The sequence below is a fragment of the Syzygium oleosum genome, unplaced genomic scaffold (assembly GCF_021117445.2).
Source record: "Syzygium oleosum isolate NSW1041296 unplaced genomic scaffold, Sole_v2.1 Sole_v2.09, whole genome shotgun sequence".
Classification (NCBI taxonomy): Eukaryota; Viridiplantae; Streptophyta; class Magnoliopsida; order Myrtales; family Myrtaceae; genus Syzygium; species Syzygium oleosum.
The window spans coordinates 3,169,957-3,191,581 of NW_026607493.1; the positions used below are offsets into that span (position 1 = coordinate 3,169,957).

Sequence of the window (21,625 nt, forward strand, 5' to 3'; positions counted from 1 at the left end):
GGGGAAGGGGAGGGCAAAATAAAGAAATCTTGCATTAATTATCATACAGTATAGTACATAATTGCTAAAAATTACACAGCGCGCCGATCGACTCGAGACGATGGCGTTCCCGCTAGTCCCCTTAAGTCGGTCATTCGTTGCAGGGTGGCAATGGTTTCTATAATCTTGGCCATCCCTAATTCAGAAGAAGGCGCAGTGCACCGTGACCGTATGACTAGCATACTCATAACACTCATCTTCTCTTGGAGAGGAGTTTCTTTAAATTAAAAAAAAAAAGCATCAGGTCGATTGATTAACATTGAAAGCATAACAGGAGGTCTTATGAAAAGAGCAGCAAGTGGGGTTCCATCATATGGCCCTTTAAACTTTTAATACTTTAATGTGCATCAAGAGAAAACAAAGGGTCAATAGCACTAAATGCTTTAGAGGGTATCCAAAGTCCCCACCTGGGCAAAATTCAGAATAGAGCAGAGCATAACATGTCCTAAAACCCTAATTCTTCACATCAGGACCCACAAGTGGTTAAGAAAATATGGAAAACAGAGCCAGCTTTAAAGTGAAATAACTCGAGCTTCAATTTCAAACCTTGAGCACTTGATGGATCCCATGGATATGTCTATCTCGATCAAATTATCATCTTCCTCATTCATCTCATTGATCTCAGCTAAGAGATCAGCTAGACAGTTCTGTTGGAAAATGGAATCTGGTGTGAAATCTGTGAATTTTTGCTTCAAACAGAACTTCGGCTCTTCCTCTTTTTGACCAACATAATGCCCACTTGGGATGGAAATCTCAATTAAGCTCTCCTCATCGGTGATCGAGCCGTCCGAGCAATCCGGGCTGTGATCCATGTCTTCCTTGAAGAGCCACTCGGCTTCTGAATCTTCACTCGTGGAGAAGTTATTGATGCATTCACTCTCTGAACTTGTATCCAGTGATGATCTAACCGTGCACCCTTCAGGCTGAAACATATTTGCTTGTGCTTGGGCTTCTCTCATCTGGGGCACTGACTCAATTCGTGGCTGGGTAAGCAATGCTCCATCCTCTTTATTAGGCAAAGTTTCTTGATCAGATCTGAAAATCTCCTCCTCGAAAGGTTCCGCCATGAAGACTGGCTTTCGCCTCGATAATGCGAAGAGCACACTTGACGAGAGTAAAGCTATAGATGTGAAGAGGATTGATGCTAAACCAAACTCCAGTAGATGACCCAAAATCAGCCATGTAATCAGAACCGAAATCCACGGTAGTAAGTCACATATAAGTGAAGACATTTGATTTCCAGTATCAGTTTCCAGGATCATTGACTTTTGGGGAAAAAAAAGAGGGGGATAATATTGATGCTGTTCTCTGAATGATGGACAAAGTGAAAAGATAGGCTTCCACTTTGTAGGGATAAAAAAAGCACCAGATATGACCAGATGGGAGAGGGAATGCAGCTCAAACAGTGCTTTATGTGGGAAAGTTGAGGAACAGAAAAGAAACAGAAGGTACCTTCAGCTGCAATTAACAATCAAGCCAACCAAGGAGACAGAAAAAAGGCTGGAGAACGCTAGATGAAGTGCAATAGAATGGGAAACAAACACAGCAACACTGGGCTTATAGCAACTTATCCGCAGAAAGAGGAAGAGCAACACTTCGCCTCTTTGAGCTCAAAATGTTGCTGAAAGGCTTGTGGTGGCCAAGAAAACTATAGATTTTACATGGAGTTAGAGGGGCTAGTGCTGCTGCTAAGACACCACTTCAACAAGTACGTGGAAAAACAACATCTCCATATGAACATAACCTAGCAACCAGCTTTGAAATTTGGGGAACAAGCGTATGCCCTGAATTGGGTTTTGCAGAACAAGAAGCAAGTTGCGAAAGTTGAAAGGAAAGGACTAATATATTTTCTGGATCGTTTCTTTTATCACAGTCTCACATGTCACACTTCCCAATTTAAAAGAAAAAAGAAAAAAATTTAAAAGGAACTCGGTTTTTTGTTTGCCCACACCAATCAGACGGTTCTCTGCAGCAACTGATTCTCTAGGAAAACCCAAATCGCTGCCTTCCCTTGCATTAGTTTACAGTGATTAGAGCTTGGAAATAGGAGGAGCCATGTGCTCACATCTGAGCTCAACACATGGCACTTTCCTTCCAAAACACCAAGCTCAAGCTCAAGCAGAAGCAGAACAACAGTGACAGGAAAAGCCAAGGGCATTATACTAACCCCTCCCTCCTGCCACTTCTTTGCACCCGAGAAGACCCTGATATCAAAACCAATACCTGAAGCTTCACCATGCACGAGAAAAGAGAGTCACATGAGACCCGTTTGACCGTTCAGGCTTTTTTCTTTAAGCAACTTTATCTGGATAATAAACCGTCAGCCTTCTCGCTTGAACCTTCACTGATGCTTTCCTTTGATTTCCACCCAACCTTACATGCTCACTTGTCTTCAGAAAAGCAGAACCACTTTTCCTTTATTCAGCGCCAATGGGTCGGACGGAGAACCTGTGCACAAGGTGAGACTATTTGAACGTGATGGAGTTTGGACTCGCCAGACCTGCTGGAATAAAATATTCAAGAACTTTTATTAGAGAGGGATTCCAAAACTTTACATCAACCTCAAAAGATCATTATAGTCGGCGGAAAAGCAAAGAAGAGCACCCATTTACAGAAGAGAAAATCCCAACATAAACATGCCAAGCATAGGATCGTTTGACTTTGGCTCCATGCAATCAAAATTCAGATATGGGAACGATAATTCAAGTAAAAAATCTGTTTTTTTCTTTCCTTTTATAATCCGACCAACCCACTGAATTAGTCAAAGCTTTGGTCATAATTTCGAGATTAACTAGTTCGGTGCCCCTGTAAATCCTTTTATCTTTTAACCACCCCCGCAAATGCCGAGAATGCGGACTTGAAAGTTTGAAACTTTTCAAACGAGGGGGGACATTCTACGGACGCTTCTAGTCGCAAGAACACTTGATCACGTGGAATTTCCAATGGTCTGTTCACGCTCTTCACTTCCTTGTAATGATGGTTTCGATAACGCTTTGACAATTCGGGAGGAAAATCTATGGGTTCGGCACTGTGGCCATCATGGGGAGCGTCCCTACTTGCCTCAAATCGTCGCCCAAACAGTAGATTTTGCTCAAGCAGGCGAGTGTTTTTGGCTCGCAATCAAGCGAGGGACTTTCATCTTCGCGGGAGGGTACGGTCCTGCGTTTCATGTTCCATCGTCCTGATTTCTGGACCTCGTTAGACAGTACATAACATCCATGATAAAACCTCGGTGTGCGCGGCGTTTGTTAGCCGGTGAAAATAGGCTCATGTTTTCCTCCACCGCCGTCTCGAGACCATCTTTTGATCCGCAGATTATAGAGATAGGGGAGCGATGATCTTCCCTCATATAAATGAGCTGTAATATTACCTCGTGATAAGATCGGATTATTTGTTCGAAGAATTGCTAATATGTGTAATATCACGTAATGATCGATTAAGCCAATAGAATTAGTGACTAAAACAAAGTGAACTTAGTTTACTAAACTAAATTTGTACTTCGGATCATTCTATATCTTGATAATTAATCTTAATAAACCAAGCTAACAATATGCTCAAGCATCAATATTGGTTGAATTTAGATTAGGCGATATATAAAAAATAATATAAAACCAATAAAAGTGAAAAACATAATAAGCACAATTAAAAAGGAGACAATTATCATTGAAGCTAAATGTTTACTTAGCTATTAAAAAAAGAAAGGACAAAAATAGCAAAACAATGAAATAACTTAGCTTCGCATTACCTCAATCATCCGTTCCTTTCTAATTGATGGGGCTTTATTATTATTGAGTTATTTCTAAGAAATTGTTTGTTTGGCTATGAATCATTATAAGAAAAAAAAACAATTATCACCCATTACATAATTTCCAATTTGAAATGAAAAAGTTAAAAGGAATCTCGTCCATAATTTTAAAAACCCGTGCCACCGGATACTGTATATTGGAATTTTGCTGAGAAAAAAATAATATTATACTTTCTCGCTGCAAATTGAAAAGAAAAAAAAAACAACAACGCCTGATTCTAAGAAGACCACATCCACCAAATGCAAATCGTATTCCCCATCTCATCTCGGTATATAATTTCTTTCGTTGCAACATATGTCTTGAAGAGAAATTTTAGCTTAGAAATTCAAATAGTAAATGCACAAAAACATTAGTTAAAAGGGCGAGATTCAGAAAATAATAAAAAAGCATAAAAAAAACCCTTGAACAGCAACACAAACCTTTTTTTACTAATCAATTTTCATAATTCCAACTTGGATAAAATTTTATGTCAAATCAAATGTAGCAGAGGCTGATCTTTCTTAGTTCCGACTCAACGAGTTCATGATTGCAATGTACAAATCGTCCATTAGTCATCATCAAGCTATCGTCCTTATCTTAAATTATAGAAACTCCAAAGATTACTAGGAGAATTTCTTGAACTTTGAGAGCAGTTAGAATTTTTATTTTCATTTTAAATAATCAAATTTGGAATTTTCATTCTTTTTAAAATAATCAAAGCGTTGGTATTTTTTTTTTAAAAAATTCCTAAAATAATCATGATCACGAGGAGCTCTAAAATTGTATTAATTTAGTGCACGTATTTGATTAGATTATTGCGTTGAGCCTCTCACTAGCTTAAGGGTCCTACACGCAAAAGCGCAACTTAAATTGGGCTGAAAGATTGTCTTCTTAATCTTGTCATAATTGCGGTTTTAGGTGTGATGGGTTCTCGTGCAATGTATGATAATGATGACTTCAACTACTATTAATTTCCACTTAACCATAGGAATATTCCTCTCCTTTTATTTTTCAAAGAGTTTGATGGGCCTCTTTTGTAAAAAAAAAAAAGTAATAATAATCAATCATCATCATTCTCCGGATCGGTATAATAATTTTTAGTACTTTAGAGTTCCAAATTAGGAACATGACACGAGTTCAATTCTCTAAGCCATCAAATGGAGATAATCTCATATTGTATTCGGTCCACCCACCTGAATTTTGACTCGTATCTGTGAATCGATTCATGAAATTAGGGATGACAATAAAAGCGCTTGGAATATATACCCATCATGGTAGAGCTTCATGATCATGTCAATACTTTTTGCCCATTTCATTACCACAAGGACTCTCGTACATTCCAAATGAAATAATACTATTAACAACGTCCGTCCCCACCCTTTTCACTTACATAAAAAATATTATCATTAAAAAGGCGCAAACAATCTTATTTGAAAGTCATTTTAAGATTATAATGCTAATTTTTTTTTTACTTTAAAAGATATATTTCATTTTGAAAGTAATTTAAAACCAAACACCCACTAAACTCATAAAATGGGGATTCTTGTTAGATCATCTTGGCCAGTTGCACGTAGAATAAGCAGCGTCGGTCCATGCATGCATCGCGGAACCCTAATGCAAGTTGCCTCATGCTCTTCCTACAAGAAACGTGGAAACCAACGAAGACCCATATTATCATAGTTCGACTAAATAGAAATGTTTCTCGACTTTGGAGACGTTTCCTTGAGATTATGAGGATGAGATGTTGTTGATTGACTCGAAGAATACAAATTTTTTCTTTTTAATCAGGTGTGAATATCTCGAGAATAATGGTTGGGGGACCATGCCTAGTTGTTTGCTAATGTTTCATCGGAATATTAAAACTCGAATAAGATATTTGACGATAAAAGTTATGATCATTTTTTAGCTTTCCGAACTAGAGGCCTTCAAGCACTTGTTAACAAGACTCTTTGTTTGCTTGGGTATATACTCCGTGCCCCCAGTTCCACATAACAAGACCGTGCTCTACCAGCTATGTCGATTGCACATGTTCAATTTTGTCACTCATTATCTGCTCCATTGGTTTGAGTAGGGGTGAGCATGATTCTAGGGTAGAACCTAGAACATGAGAACTTGATCAGTGAGAACCTTTAGGTTCCAGGTTTCAAAGTATGCAGGGTAGGTTCTAGGTTCCAAAAATTGGAGAACCTGTTTCGACGGGTAGGTTCCAGATTCTAGGTAGGTAAAACCTAAAACCTAAACGAGTTTTTTGTATTTTTTCTTGATTTATGTCTTCACGTAAACCTGAGAACCTGATCAATGAGCATGGTTGTAGGGTAGAACCTAGAACATGAGAACTTGACCAGTGAGAACCTTTAGGTTCCAGGTTTCAAAGTATGCAGGGTAGGTTCCAGGTTCCAAAAATTGGAGAACCTGTTTCGACGGGTAGGTTCCAGATTCTAGGTAGTAAAACCTAAAACCTAAAACCTAAACGAGTTTTTTGTGTTTTTTCTTGATTTATGTCTTCACGTAAACCCGAGAACCCGACCAATGAGCATGGTTGTAGGGTAGAACCTAGAACATGAGAACTTGACGGTAGATGTAAGCAAAAGAGAACAGAACCTGGTAGATAAAACCTAAAACCTAAACGAGTTTTTGTGTTTTTTTGATTTATGTCTTTCAAGAATGGAATTTGTAGGTTCCAGTTCCAAGGTATGCGGTAGGTTCCAAGTTCCAAAAATTGGTGAACCTGTTTCAACGGGTAGGTTTTAGGTTCTAGGTAGGTAAAACCTGGAATCTAAAACCTAAACGAGTTTTTTTATGTTTTTTCTTGGTCTATGTCTTCGCGTAATATTGCGGTATTTCATGGCGTTAGATAATGAGTGTATAATCTGGAACCACTAGTCTGAGTTTTTATTATGTGACTTTTTAATGTTTCATGTTCTTCGTGTGTCTAAATATAAGTTGTGGTTGGTGGATTATAACAGCAAGTGGTGGTCATTAAAGGTGATGATTCACTGTTGTTCAATTAATAATATATGTGGAACTTAGGTAGACCCCGAAACCAACCCTCTAACTTGTGATAAGGTAAGTTCCAAGTTCCAAAAAATGAGGAACCTATTATCGTGGGTAGGTTCGAGGTGGAACCTATATGGAACATGAAACCGCTCATCCCTAGTATCAATTCACGCAATGGGTTCTCATTTTAATTGTATTTATTTGGTGAATGACAAGCTTGTTCAGTATTGTTGCGTTCATTTTCGTTTTATTTAACTAAAAATGAAATTAAAAAAAAAGAACCTGTCAGACCCTAAAACCTACCTTGGAACTTATGACAAGGTAGGTTCTAGATTCCATGTTCCAAAAAATGAGAAACCTGTACTCGAAGGTAGGTTTTAGGTTCTTCGTGGAACCTATAAGGAACCTGGAACCGCTCACCCTTATGCTTGAGACCCCGTCCATCCAAAACTTAGGAGGTCTCTTCCCACCCCCCGGTGCACTCAATAATGGCTCGTCCGTCGTGATGAGCTAATCGAGTTAGCGAAAGCTTACTTCGCACACGGGGCCGAAAAGCCCGAAACAAGCCTTTTAGTTCTCAACCGAAGGCCCAATTCACAGTAAACTTTAAGTCAGCTCCACAACTTCCATCAACTTGACTTTTCCTCATCCTTTTAGCGATCCACGATGCATTGGCAGGCTTTAGTTCAATTTCTACTTATGCTGCTCTTCTTCATTTGGTTTATCTATTTCCCCTATCCTCGTCAATTTCTCGCTCTAAGAAAGCTTTGAAAGTTCAGTCTGGCTATGGTATGAAGGCCAACATATGGTGGAACGAACCCACCCGATCTATTTACACCGACTTTACAATGAGAAATACCCAACTTGGTGACCAAAAGCTGTATGACGCTTGCCAAATTCAAGAATTTAGACGCTTGGCTATATCTATTTGTTTCGGGTCATTCGCCTTGATACAAGATATTCACAAAGACATCGTTAATCATCCACATCGGGTCAACATACTCACGAGAATTCCGATAGAAACAAGAGGAATTGCTTTTTCCATGAATGTCGAGCGAAAATTAAGAATTAGATCTCACGCTTCTCATTGCACATAGCTCTCCAATAATCTTCCTACTCAAAATGTCAAAGAAGTGATGTTGGTTCACCTTGACTAAGGCTGCGTTTGGGAATGCTTTGGGGGAATTCCGCAAGGATTTTTGAACGAATGTGTATTTGCTGAAAGCAATTAGTGTTTGGATAACTTATTTTGGTGTATAGTTTGTAAAGCCAACTTTGAAATGAAAAAAGAAAAGGAAAGAAAAACAAAGGGCAGACATGGGCGAGCATTGGCAAAGAAGAAAGGGACTGTGCGAGCTTCGATGGCGAGGACCAGAGGTGACTGTCGGCCAGGCGAGCTTCGAATGACGATCCTTGTTGGAGCAGATCTTGTCGCGGTAGAGATCGTTGACTAAAGCTGAGCGAAGCTCCAGCGAGTTGCGCTTGAGTTGTGTGACCCTCGGATTGCCTCGCTCGAAGTTGCATGACTCCAGGCGAGGCAACCCTCATGGTCGCATGGCAAGACGACGCCGTGAATCTGATCTTGCAAGACTGGGGTGATTCTAGGGTTTTTTGATATTAGGAAATTGCAACGTCAGAGCTTCACCAATGACCATCTCGTAAACCATTCGGCAAAGCTTCACTGACCATCTTGCAGGCCATCAGCACCTCCACATCTGCAACTTGGAGAAGAACACGAACAGTTTCTCACGAGGGCACAATCGGAAAATGAAAATATTAACCGGGGCAGCTTTGGAAGGAAAAAAATCATTGACACTAGGGGAGTTTGGCCTTCTAAAAATGCCCGAAAATCTAGTCATAAGCTTTCAGTTTTCCCAAATCTAGCATTTCGGGAAAGTGGATGCGAAAAAAATTTGCCAAACACTTAACTTTTTCTTTAAAGGCCCGAAACCTTTTGGAAAAGCTATTTCCAAATGCACCTTAAATGGCTCTGGAAATTATAAACTTAAACATAAATTATACGTATGTATTTATATTACAAGCCAACTAGGTGATATAATTTGACCCAAAGAGAAAATAAAAACTAGGTGATATAAACAATGATTATGGTAATGACGACAATCGTGGTTGGTTGCCGGTGAAACGCACCTTTTACTGAAATTCTAGAAGCTGTCTTCCAAGCCCTAACTTTCTCAACTCTATTGTTGCCCCCTACGGCACAAACTCAAGCTCTGTAAAAGCATTGATTCTATGTGATCTGCCAACCACAAGGATCCCACTCGGTGTTTATAAAGGCAAAAAGTTGATGGGACAAAATTATATTCTCCATATTTATGTTCCGTTGGATATGGCATATGCAACATGAATACTCCAGTCTCCATTTGAAAAAAAAAATTATGGGTTATAAGCTTTTTGATAGCATTTTTTTTACACTGCATTTAACTATGGTTAGTTAGTAAATATTCTGATTGTCCATATGATTCGTCGAACTGATAAAGATCGCTTATCGCCTAGTAAAAAACAGAAACGAGAAAAGAACAGAAAATAAAAGAATAGAATGAGAACCCTCTTTTTCGCTTTGTTTCTTCTCCCCTTTCTATTTTACACGCATCTTATCGTGCCCTTTTCGAATTCGTGTTCCTTTCGTGTTTTTTTTTTTTTCACCTCTCTTTTTCTCGTGTTTTCGCACTATCCTATTCTATCTCGAACCTTCCGGTCTCGGCTCGCGAGTGGTGGGGAGTCATCGGGATTCGATTCGAACATTCCGTGTCGGGTACGCAATCCTCACGATAACGCTCTCAGATGGTCACTACCGCTAGCCACCCCTTCCCATCCTTGCCATAAAATGGATCTCGGACCTACACTACGGATCTACACATTTCAATGGCTGAGATCATCCTTCAGCAAACGAAGAGAGAGAGAGAGAGATTTGAGGAAAGGTCTTTTCATGGACTCACAAAACATAAAAACATGGTCCGACGAGGAATGATCCTGATGCGAAATCAAAATCCCCACTCTTCTATGCGCCTTGGATGCTATGTGGTCCCATAGCCTCTATTCTCTCCTTGGAATCTACATAGCCTTCACGTTCTTGAAAAATTAAAGAAAACCAAGAATATGAAAACCAAATCTTTGGAATGGCTCTCCGATTGCAACATGCGTGGTTTCAGCGGCCAGATTTGCTTTGGATTTATAGGTACGCGCTCGTAATTAGAAACTCCTCGTGGGTCGCCGAATAGGCCATCAAAGGGTCCGAGCTTAATTAATATAACTCCTCAGCGAAGATATGTCTTCATTGAAAAGTACGTTTTTTGGGACTATGCAGCGCGAGCTTTACGATTTATACATCGAAAATCATTTTCGATTATTCGCTTTTCTCATAATAAATAAAAAAGGGGAGAAGAAAATGCTAAGGAAAATTAAAAGAGAAAGAAAACAAAAAAGAATCCCAACAGATTACGCTATGCTCGTATTACATCTCGTCATCTCCCGTTTCCAAAGAACCCAACACGAAGTCCATGAATGCGCGGTTGGTGTTTTGCCTTCTGCCATAACGTCTGCGGCACTTCTCCAGTTTATTTACGCGCGAGAAGGTTTTGCGGGATTTTCGAAGTTCTCGCAGATATTTATGACGTGAGCACGACGGTTCGAAAGGGAGGCCGATAAGGGCCATGCGCCTTCAATGAAAAATCTTCATCCGTAGAAAATTCAGTTAGTAATAACTCCATGGAGAAAGTGGCAGAGCAAGTCAATTTGATGATTCAACGAAGCGAAACGTTGTTGGGTTTTCGACATTTTACGTTCGTGTTTACGGCCAGACATTAGTTGATACCCTCCGAAGCGTTAACGAGGATCTATGCATTTCCCCCTTTCTCGATCGACTCCAATTTGGGTACGGTTTTGTTTGCTGCTAGCGTGACGCTCCAAAAAGAAAAAACCAGAAATGGCAACTTCAAAATTGACATATATAAAGCATTCGGGGATTCTCTTTGATGACACCATGTGTCTCTCTGGTTTCAAGATTCAGGTCAGTGAGATGGGCGAAGAGTGATTCAGCAGGAAACATCAATTCCTGCACTGTCAACCATTAGTTGCCCCCCTTTCCAACGGGCTGATTCCAAAAAAAACAGCACAAACTTTAGGTCGAGTGATAATTATGGCCCTAACTTTTTTTGTCTCATAAAAAGTCATCAACTTTCACCTTTATTCCAAATCTGATCTCCCGTCGACTCTCACTCTGAAGTCATCCTTATTTGAGAAAAAAAGTTATGATCGTGAGCTTGGCGGATCTTTTTTATGGCATTTGTCGACGGGCGATGGTCTACAACTTCAGATTACGACAAAACGATAAAGTCTGGCTAGAAAGATTCAATCTGGAGATCTTTTTAACTTATCGGTGAAGTAAAATAGACGAACAGTTTCGCTGTTATTCTTCAAGCTGCGGCTCAGAGAAGAAGATAATGAATAGCGCTTTAAATCCACTCAACAAGCCGCATGGATTTATTGCTGAGGTGGAATAGTCAAATTAGATAATCAATAATCAAAAATTAAATGAAAACTGGTGATATTTTACGAATCAAAAAAGTTTGAATCAGAATTGTCACTCGACCTAAAGTTATCTTCTTTGTTTTTGGAATTAGAGCTGTTTCCAACCCCGAGAGTTCCCCGAATTAGCTCGGCCAAAGCGAACTCGGGATGCCCAGAACGAAAGCCAAGACAGGGTCACTGTCTTCCTGTTCTTGTTCTTGTTCTTGTTCTTTGTTGGTATGCCGGAAGAGTCTGAAGCGCGGTCGATTTTCTTGATTACCGGGGGTCAAGAAACCGCAAGAATTCAGGTCGGCTTTCACGTGTGGGTGCTGCGTGCTGATCCATGCCCTGCAAAGACAAGATGGTGCAAGTCAGAACCCATATCCTCCCCAATTAATATATTCTTTTCCGAGTTATCAGTTTGATTGGTGTTCTTCTATTTTAGCGCAGCGTTTTTGTCCTGTCATCCTGTTTTGGCGCACGGTCAATTTGTTCGTGTATTTGGAGTTGGCTCGTTGTCTGAAGGCAAAATTTGATGAATTTAAAGGGTGGGCACCGAGTGACTAAATTCAGTGGATCTTGGAGCATCGGCCATTCAGCTTTCTTGGGTTAACATGGTCAGTAGGGCTTTGTGAGGGCAGTTTCAAGAAGAGCCAAAGGATTCCATTCTCACTCGGCCTTTATCCCCTCATTTGTGGCGTTTCTTACTTCTTCTTCTTCTTTTTTACTTTGGATTGGGAATCTAATGATTAGAACCGTCTGTGATATCTGTAGCTTTTTTCTCTCTTCCTTTCCCATTGCTTGATGGGTTTAGTAAGAGAAAGTCGGGTTGCCTTGATGATAGTGGGATTCACTCTTTCGACTTTAAGATCGATTCCTGGGTCCGATGGAGCCAGTTGGCGATAAAGGTTTGCTTATACGCTGTTGATTCTAGCTTTTCATTTCGGTTTCTGGCGGAATTTTCTCTTTCTCTGTTTATTCTATATCCGGAACATGCGGTTTGAGGACATGTTGGCGGGGTTTAGCGTGGTGGTTTTGCTAGTATCTTGAGTGAATTGATCGCGAGTATAGAAGGAAGATAGTGGGAGGAACAGGGGGAGTTAGAAATGTCGTCCAAATCCACGAACAAGACCAACTGCTCTCCAAGCAGCTCGGCTCGATCGAGGCGTGGGGCTCGTGCCGTTGCTCAGACCCCCATTGACGCGAAGCTTCATGTCGACTTTGAAGAATCCGAACGGTTGTTTGATTACTCCACTTCGGTTGACTTCAACATCTCGAGCTCCACTGGAAACGTCCGTTCATCGACCATCTCGGCGTATCTTCAGAAAATGCAGAGGGGGCAGCTGATCCAACCCTTTGGTTGCATGATCGCTGTGGAGGAACAAAATCTCACCGTTCTCGCCTACAGCGAAAATGCCCCGGAAATGTTGGACTTGGCCCCACATGCGGTGCCAAACATTGAGCAGCAAGAAGCCCTTACTTTCGGCTTGGATGTCCGAACTCTATTTCGGTCCTCGGGTGCGGCTGCCTTGCAGAAAGCCGCAAATTTTGGGGAAGTTAATCTTCTCAATCCCATATTAGTACACTGTAGAACTTCGGGCAAGCCCTTTTATGCAATTCTTCACCGAATTGATGTGGGCTTAGTCATAGATTTAGAGCCGGTGAATCCAGCTGATGTTCCTGTGACTGCTGCTGGAGCCTTAAAGTCTTATAAGCTTGCAGCGAAAGCCATCTCCAGATTGCAATCTTTGCCGAGCGGTAATATATCTTTGTTATGTGACGTACTCGTTAAGGAAGTCAGTGAATTGACTGGTTATGATCGTGTCATGGTGTATAAATTTCATGAGGATGAGCATGGGGAAGTTATTGCCGAGTGTCGTCGGCCCGATCTAGAACCTTACCTTGGGTTGCATTATCCAGCTACTGATATTCCACAGGCATCAAGGTTCCTCTTCATGAAGAATAAGGTCAGGATGATATGTGACTGTTCGGCTTCACCAGTTAAAGTAATCCAAGACAAGCGATTGGCTCAGCCACTAAGTCTTTCCGGTTCCTCTTTGAGATCTCCTCACGGGTGTCATGCTCAGTACATGGCAAACATGGGTTCAGTTGCTTCTCTTGTTATGTCTGTTACCATTAATGAGGATGATGAGGACATGGAAAGCAACCAACAGAAAGGGAGAAAGTTATGGGGTTTAGTAGTTTGCCATCACACAATTCCCAGGTTCGTTCCATTCCCTTTGAGGTACGCTTGTGAATTCTTGATTCAAGTTTTCGGTGTACAAATAAACAAGGAAGTTGAGTTGGCAGCTCAGTCGAGGGAGAAGCATATCTTGAGAACGCAGACTGTTCTGTGTGACATGCTCCTTAGAGGTGCTCCTCTAGGTATTGTCACTCAATCGCCAAATGTTATGGATCTCGTGAAGTGTGATGGGGCTGCTCTCTACTACCAGCAGAAATTTTGGCTGCTCGGGGTCACTCCTACAGAGGCACAGATTAAAGAACTAACAGATTGGCTTCTCAAATATCATAGTGGGAGTACTGGCTTAAGTACCGATAGCCTTATGGAAGCTGGTTATCCTGGAGCTTCGGTCCTCGGTGAGACAGTTTGTGGGATGGCGGCCATTAAGATTACTTCAAAGGACTTCCTTTTTTGGTTCCGCTCCCACACTGCAAAAGAGATCAAATGGGGTGGCGCGAAACATGATCCTGGTGACAGAGATGATGGTAGACTCATGCACCCCAGGTCGTCGTTCAATGCATTTTTGGAGGTTGTTAAGCGCAGGAGCGTACCGTGGGAGGATGTCGAAATGGATGCTATCCATTCCCTGCAGCTGATATTGAGGGAATCTTTGCACGATGAAATGATTGAAGATTCCAAGGTTCTTGTAAATGTTCCTTCAGCTGAGAACAGGACCATCGATGATGATGGGATACAAAAGGTGGACGAGCTGCGTTTTGTCACAAATGAGATGGTACGCCTCATTGAGACTGCTGCTGTCCCTATCCTGGCTGTTGATGCATCTGGTAATGTCAATGGGTGGAACAACAAGGTCGCTGATATCACAGGTTTTTCGGTCCAGCATGCAATCAACATGCCTTTAGTTGATCTAGTTGCAGATGACTCGGTAGATGGAGTGCGGAAGATGCTCTCGTCGGCCTTGCAGGGTAATGTTCTGCCGTTCCATCTGTTTAGCTTCTCAAGAGCTTATCAGCAAGCTGAATCCAAAATCAATAGATACAAGTGCAATTTCAATCCGTGGTTTTGACCATTTGTGGTACTTAAACTAATTGACTTGAGCACAGTCCAAAGTTGAAGACTTGTGTGCTCGCTGCAGAGTGAAAGAAATAAGCAGCATATTGCTATCTAATGATGTGCACATTAGCCCAAAAACATTCTTCAGTTGTTCATTATATAATTTACTTGAATAACAGCCATATCTTTTATGATGAACACATTTAGCTTACTAAATTGGTGTGATCGTTTCAACTCTTTCTTTCACTCTTGGTTAAGTAAATTCGCTCAGTTAATTAAGCAAATTCGCTGACGTTCTTAGTATTAGTTCCATACTTAGCAATTGTTCTACTGTCTGATAAATTGCCATTTGTCAGGGATAGACAGCTATAATAATGATCTATACAATATGATGGTAGATATCTGATATATGTATTTTTCTGTAAGTACATATTAATATGCTGATATTAATAATCTTAACCCTTTGGAATCTTGACATAACTGTCTTATTGTTCTTGTCTGGCTTTCACTCTTCCTGTCCTGCATATCCTCTGATTGGTTTAGGACTAATGCGTGGCAGGTGTCGAAGAGCAGAATGTTGAAATCAAGCTTAAAAAGAACAGCTTTCAAGATGACAAAAGTCCTGTGGTATTGGTAGTTAATGCATGCTGTAGCCGTGATGCAAAGGAAAACGTTGTGGGAATATGCTTCGTTGGACAGGACATTACTGGACAAAAGATGATTATGGACAAATATACCCGCATCCAAGGTGATTATGTTGGAATTGTGCGGAATCCATCTGCACTTATTCCTCCAATTTTTTTGACCGATGAGTATGGACGGTGCTTGGAATGGAACGATGCAATGCAAAGACTCTCCGGTTTGAAGAGGGAAGAAGTCATTGACAGAATGCTACTGGGCGAGGTTTTCACAGTTTCCAATTTTGGTTGCCGTCTAAAAGATCACGACACTTTAACCAAACTCAGGATCTTGTTGAATGGTGTAATTGCAGGACAGGATGGGGATAAACTTCTGTTTGGGTTCTTTGATCAACATGGTAGGTATATCGAGGCATTAATTTCTGCAAACAAAAGAACAGACACCGAGGGAAAGATCACTGGGGTGTTGTGCTTTCTGCACATTGCCAGTCCAGAACTTCAGTATGCCATGCAGGTTCAGAGGATGTCAGAGCAAGCTGCCGCTGATAGCCTTAAGAAATTGGCTTATATCCGCCAAGAGATCAGAAAACCACTCAATGGGATAATATGCGTGCAAAATCTGATGGGGGCCTCTGATTTAAGCAATGAGCAGAGTGAACTTTTGAAGACGAGTACTTTGTGTCGGGAGCAATTAGAGAAGATTGTTAACGACACTGACATTCAAAGCATAGAAGACTGGTATGTTGTCCCAACTTGATGGTATACCTGTAAATACTTATTCATGGAGGATGTGAAATTGGTTTTCATCTTCACTCTCTTCTTCTTCTTTGGGAGACCGAGTGTCTTATTTCTTATGAAAAATTTCTGATTAAGTTGTTTTTCATGGAACATCTTATCGGCACCTGTCTAAATCGTGGTGAAACTTCTTATAGGGAACTGGTCTATTTGTCTATTTTTTTGTTCTTAGATTCTTCTTGGCTTGGCCCCCCATGAGAGTTTACTTTATATGATTTCCTTAACTTTGAACTTTATTAATGAACTATTCCTTGTTTGTCAATTATGGTGTCAATACGACAGTTACGGGGAACTGAACATGGGCGAGTTCAACCTTGAGCAAACGCTACGAGTTGTCATAAATCAAGCAATGATTCTAAGCCAGGAACGTGCGGTACAGGTCGTTCTTGATTTGCCTGTTGAAGTGTCGACCGTGCATTTATATGGTGATAAGTTGAGATTGCAGCAAGTTCTTTCCAATTTTCTGACTAATGTGATCCTTTTCACCCCCAACAATGAAGCATCATCTGTTATGCTGAGGGCAATTCCAAGAAAGGAGCGGATAGGGATGAAGATGCACATTGTCCACCTTGAATTTCGGTAATTCGCACATTGTTAATAAGATCTCAATATTACTATCTTTCCCTGTATATTTGCGCCCTTATATGCGTACAGAGTTCAGAAGATAGAAAATTAAAACACTAGCGCTGGAATGTCACATTAGCTTTATTGAGCAGAATAATGGGTCTTCTAAATATAATTAAGTTTGTGACTGATGTACCTCCCTAGATGATTAATAGCTTTCATCATATTATTGCATGAATATGTGTAAGTTCCAAAACGAGAAGATAAGTTAGTTGAATTGTTCTATGTACTTTCTCTCCTTAGGTTTACACATTGATGAGCATTTATTTGATGCTACATTGGTTTCTCTGGCGGCATAAATATCAATGTCGCTGCTGCCTTCTGAAAAGAAAAGTAAGGAAATCATCACCGTTAACTCACTCATCATCTTCATTGCACGGAATTTACAGTAATGATGAGGTAGCCTGTCATTGCACTTCTAAGTCTAGTAGGTGCGGGTCATTGACCTTTTAGTAACTTGACCATTGCTCCAACATATTTATAGTCGCCTTTATGCTGATAGATGCCTGAAGACTTTCATCTTGTAGTTGCCAAAAGCTTCTAAAGAGCTAAATGAAACAAGAGTGCTGGTATTTTGAAAACCGAATGGTCATAAAACATCAAAATGATTCTTAATAATATTCTAGAAATGGTCATAGGTGGTATGGTTGTACAACATCTGATCCCCGTTAGATGAAAATGCTTGATTTCGTTTGTTTTGGTGGTCAAGTGCAAGCTACAAATTCAGCACATTGAACTGTGATTTCAGGATTACACATCCAGCACCTGGAATTCCAGAGAAATTGATTCACGAGATGTTTCACCACGGCCAAGGCGTGTCGAGGGAAGGCCTTGGATTGTACATCAGCCAGAAGCTCATAAAGATAATGAACGGAAGTGTGCAGTATCTTAGGGAGGCAGAGAGGTCGTCCTTCATTATACTCGTAGAATTTCCACTCGTTGATCACTCCGGTCAATGAAGTTTCTTTCAGAAGGCTGTTTAAGAAGACGAGCTCCTGTAGCCCCTCTCTTCCACAAGAATGGGTTCAGGCTCACAACATCTCATGAGTGCTTTTCTCGGTGTATGTGCATGCGGAATTTCGAGTGACGGGTTGCAACAATAAACACGGTCCTCAATTTTTAAAGCAGAGTCAATTTTCAAACCAGAAGTGGGGAAGAATTTTTGTATGGGTGGCTCTTATCCGTCAAGTCAACAGTAGAAAAGTTTCTAATGACCTGGGAATCCCTCCAAGTCGTCTGTGGATTGGCGTTTCGCCATGCTGTGTTCGCTCAGTGAAAATTCGGTGTGTGGAACTGTATTGGGTTCAATTAGCTGATGGTGCAGAGCTTGTCGTGTGGGATAATAGAGTTCAAGGCAGCTGATAACCAGTTCAGTTGGGAAGAAAAGGGAATAAAGGTAAGCGAGCCAAGCTTCTTTGTATATATTGCTGAGGACTGAAAAAGCAAAAAATGATCTCTGGCTGTGTATACCTCTTGGTTGAAATAACAGGCCGCTTTGAAGGCGATCTTTTCGCAACAATCGCATTTACTTGTTCATACCGCACATCTTTCTATGTATGCTCCACACTCGTTGCGAAATTCTTTGTCGAGCATACTTACTAATTATTTTGCAATGGGAAGAGGGAAACTCCTCTTGAAAGGAACCTTGCCATTCATACATGTAGCTTCATGATATATTTGAGCTTTCGTACATGTTTCTCTTGGGCAATCCGGGTGCATGTGCACCTAGTTCAATCAATACGTGTTGAAATACACATGTGAGTTGTGTTAAAAAAAATCCTGATAACTCATTGGCTTAATTTTTTAGAAAAGATGGGTCTAACTAAATATATTGACATGCTTGGATTTGAGATACCTCTCGGAGTTGAGTGTGTTATGGTTAATGTATTCTAGTTAAGCTTTTGAGTGAAGATGAGTTGATATGTTGACGGGCTCGGACTTAAAGTCTCTTTTGGTGATCTCCTAGGTGAAGGTATCGGGTTTCTATTACCCGCTCTCAACAGTCCGATGGATCTAGTGGGCCTAACGTGGGAGTCACGTGAGTTGACAATTAGCATGCATAGGTTTTTACCAATTGGCTACTTTTATACACTTCTATTTTGTTAGCTGAAGATGCCGGTGTTTCCCGCTTTACACTCCACTGTAAGAGACTAGGAAATTGATGATCAGTCGATCTCTTCAAGGAAAATCATCCATTTCTAGAGAAGCATTCTCTAGTATCCATTGTATGCCAACATATGTATGGAAAAATACTGGATATAGAATTAAGCATTCACCTTTTTATTTAAATTTTTTTAATTATCCTTGTCCCGAGTTAAGGGAGAACAATGCTTAAACTCAGATGTTCCGAGCTTACAGTATAGTCGCTCATAGAAAGTATCGTACTCAATAGGTTTATTTCGAGCTTTGTATGTTATTGTATGTACCTATTGGGCGTTCGATGGAGATATTGTTTCCTGACACAGGTTGTGTCTTCATTATATGCATCAAAGCAAATTTCGCACCAACACCATATCGAATATTCAGACACTACGCGTCTCAATTGGTCACTGATTGTGAATGATTAGCACGGTTTGGTGTATATCCATGATACATATTACCTAGCCTATAGGCTTGATGTGTAACGTCCGAATCGATCCGGCGGACGCAAAGTTATTGGTTCGGTTAGGGTCGTGATTTCATTGACTTGGCTCGGGTCATATTTGAGTTTTTCTTCTAGAGCAGTTTGGCTGTCTTTCAAATCGAGCCAAATTGAACCACGATTGCAATAAATTTAGGACTTTTTTTATAATTTTCGCTCGAAAGGCATATTTGATTATATTCTTTATGATATCTCTTCCTAGAAAAAAAGGGCCGGTTGAGATATAAACATACACACTATGTATGGCCAAGCAAGTTGACCGAGACTCTACAAGGAGATGATGAACACAAGATGATCTCACAACAATTCAAAGGCCGGACACTTTCAAAAACAGCTTCATTAGAATAAGATCTGTTGCAAACATATACAATAAACCAGTAGTGCGATATTAGCTTCTTCTGATCACTCGTATATTCAACTCTTCTTCTTCCCTCAATCCCAAATACAGAAGCTCACGCCGCCCCCAAGCACCTGTCTCCAATACAGACCTACCCCGATGCGGTTCAATCGGCATCCGTTGCCACTGCCACCACGGTGGCGTAGTTGCTAGGCAAAGGGAGAGAGCACAGAAGAAATGCGATTCGGGTCTGCTATGCGTGAGGGAAATTACCACAAAACGGGAGGATATTTTGTCTGATTTATTTAGTTGCTTGCATGTGAAATAGTGGGCACAGTATGAAAGATGAAGATTAAGAAAATTGCTTTTTTTCTTTCCTTTTTTTGGACAATAACATGGCTTTGATGTAGAAAGTCTTTACATTGGTTAACGCTCAAAAGCACCCGTTTAATATTTAAAAAGATGCTGGACGGCGTGTTGAATTCACAGCGTATAGAGAGAATGAATTGTGTCTCGTGTGAAAGAACGAGGAAACAATCTGGAAAGAATCTAGTTTTTCGACTTCGTGATCAACCCATATAGGCCGTAGCATGGGATGTGAACCACTGCCATGGCAAGGTAGCTGTTGGATAAACGAACCGGTTAAGATTGAGTATATCCTTTGAATGCAATAGGCGGATTCAAGAAAGACAACATATCAGACAACAGACCAAGGTGATGATACCTCGAGGACTGCCACTTGCAAATAATAGTTGGATTAGAACAGCCGAAGGCAAAGACTAGCTTACCGCGAGAAACTGCATAGCTAGAATGACCCACTGCCAGATGAGACAGATTGCACTCCAGAGGACAAAGTATGCGAGCCGGAACCAAGGAAATGGCTGAAAACATTGGATTAAACGGGCAATGTTAATAAAATTAGTCCTCTCGTGTTTAGTTGAACCTGTAGGCTCTAAGTGAAAGGATGCTTACGAGGCTGCTGAGTGAGGTATCAATCAGAAGGAAAAACGTACTCAATGTATGCATGCAATCTGCAAGTTTACTACAGAGGTCTGATTCATCTGCAGGACCGACAAGAGTCGTGAATTGTAAAACCTAAATCAAAATGGTTTCGTTAATTTGTGTTTTCGGATCTTTTACTTTTCTTAGATCTGATCTTCAAATGCCAAGTTCCAATGATATCAGATATGATCCTGTTATTACAAGCCATAGTGGCTTTAATATGGAGGACATAAAGTGTGGAAGATGAAAGCCCTTGGATAGGGGTCTTGTTTCAAATTCTGACAAACAGAAAGAGAGGTAGATAATGTACAAATTCACCAAATATAGTCCAAGACGAGCATTTGATAGGAATGGTCCGATTAAGCGAGCCAAGCTTCTTTGTATAATCTGCGGAATGAATAAACGAAAAACAATGGCTGATTGTGTCAGTCTTGGTTAAAATAACGAGCCGCTCAAGAGGCCTGTAACGATCAACATAAAGACGAATGAGCCGACTTGATTTTTTGGCATTACAACCATACGTGTGCGGCCTTTTTCGCAATGTGCACCTAGTTCACCCAATCCATTGGATCTCGTGGGCTCGGCATGGGACTTACATGAGCTAACGGTGAGCATGCATCCGATTCAACAAAGATTGGCTCTTCTATTACACTTCTATTTGTTAGCCGAAGATGCGGATTTCACAGTTAAGAGACTAAAAATTGATGAGGAGTCGATCATTTGGAGGATAATCATCCAGTTCTGGAGGTAGTGGTGTTTTTTCCTTCTTCAATTCTAAAATACACTTGTGACTACATCGTAAGATTACCGATCTTGCCGTTCATCAGGAGACCGTTGTATTTTGGACTAAGGGAAGCATTCTCCAATATCCATTCTATGCCGGCACTGGTATGGAATATACTGGATATAGAGTTAAGCATTCGCTTTTTTTAAAATCTTATTCTTTGTCCTTTTCCCGAGTTAAAGGAGAACGATCCTTGAACT

The 21,625-nt window shown here is 40.7% G+C and overlaps 2 protein-coding genes across 7 annotated transcripts; one reads left to right on the forward strand and one right to left on the reverse strand.

The window, feature by feature from the left end:
• Positions 1-298: 298 nt before the first annotated feature.
• LOC115673521 (uncharacterized) lies at positions 299-2,670 on the reverse strand. The gene has a single exon (XM_030595716.2). It carries the CDS (start codon positions 1,299-1,301, stop codon positions 552-554), a length of 750 nt encoding a protein of 249 aa, XP_030451576.2. The 5' UTR covers positions 1,302-2,670; the 3' UTR covers positions 299-551.
• Positions 2,671-11,450: 8,780 nt separating this feature from the next.
• Positions 11,451-19,123, forward strand: LOC115673411 (phytochrome C). Of its 6 annotated transcripts, none has more exons than XR_008817163.1 (6): positions 11,451-11,965; positions 12,123-14,516; positions 15,164-15,980; positions 16,320-16,616; positions 17,410-18,057; positions 18,628-19,123. XR_008817163.1 is itself a non-coding variant. In XM_030595572.2 (4 exons), the coding sequence occupies exons 1-4, from the start codon at positions 12,455-12,457 to the stop codon at positions 17,618-17,620; spliced, it is 3,387 nt and encodes a 1,128-aa protein (XP_030451432.2). In that variant the 5' UTR covers positions 11,451-12,454; the 3' UTR covers positions 17,621-18,164. The 6 variants fall into 6 exon arrangements, 1 of the variants encoding a protein (XP_030451432.2); XR_008817162.1 differs by having other exon boundaries at positions 11,451-11,712; positions 11,794-14,516; XR_008817161.1 differs by having other exon boundaries at positions 11,451-11,712; positions 11,799-14,516.
• Positions 19,124-21,625: the final 2,502 nt, after the last annotated feature.

Excerpts from the sequence above, each read along its gene's own strand:
- LOC115673411 (XM_030595572.2), top strand. The coding sequence starts at position 12,455 with ATGTCGTCCAAATCCACGAACAAGACCAACTGCTCTCCAAGCAGCTCG. Across the intron at positions 15,981-16,319 it reads ATTCAAAGCATAGAAGACTG|TTACGGGGAACTGAACATGG; the intron begins GTATGTTGTCCC and ends TCAATACGACAG. Across the intron at positions 16,617-17,409 it reads ATTGTCCACCTTGAATTTCG|GATTACACATCCAGCACCTG; the intron begins GTAATTCGCACA and ends CTGTGATTTCAG.
- LOC115673521 (XM_030595716.2), bottom strand. The coding sequence starts at position 1,301 with ATGATCCTGGAAACTGATACTGGAAATCAAATGTCTTCACTTATATGT.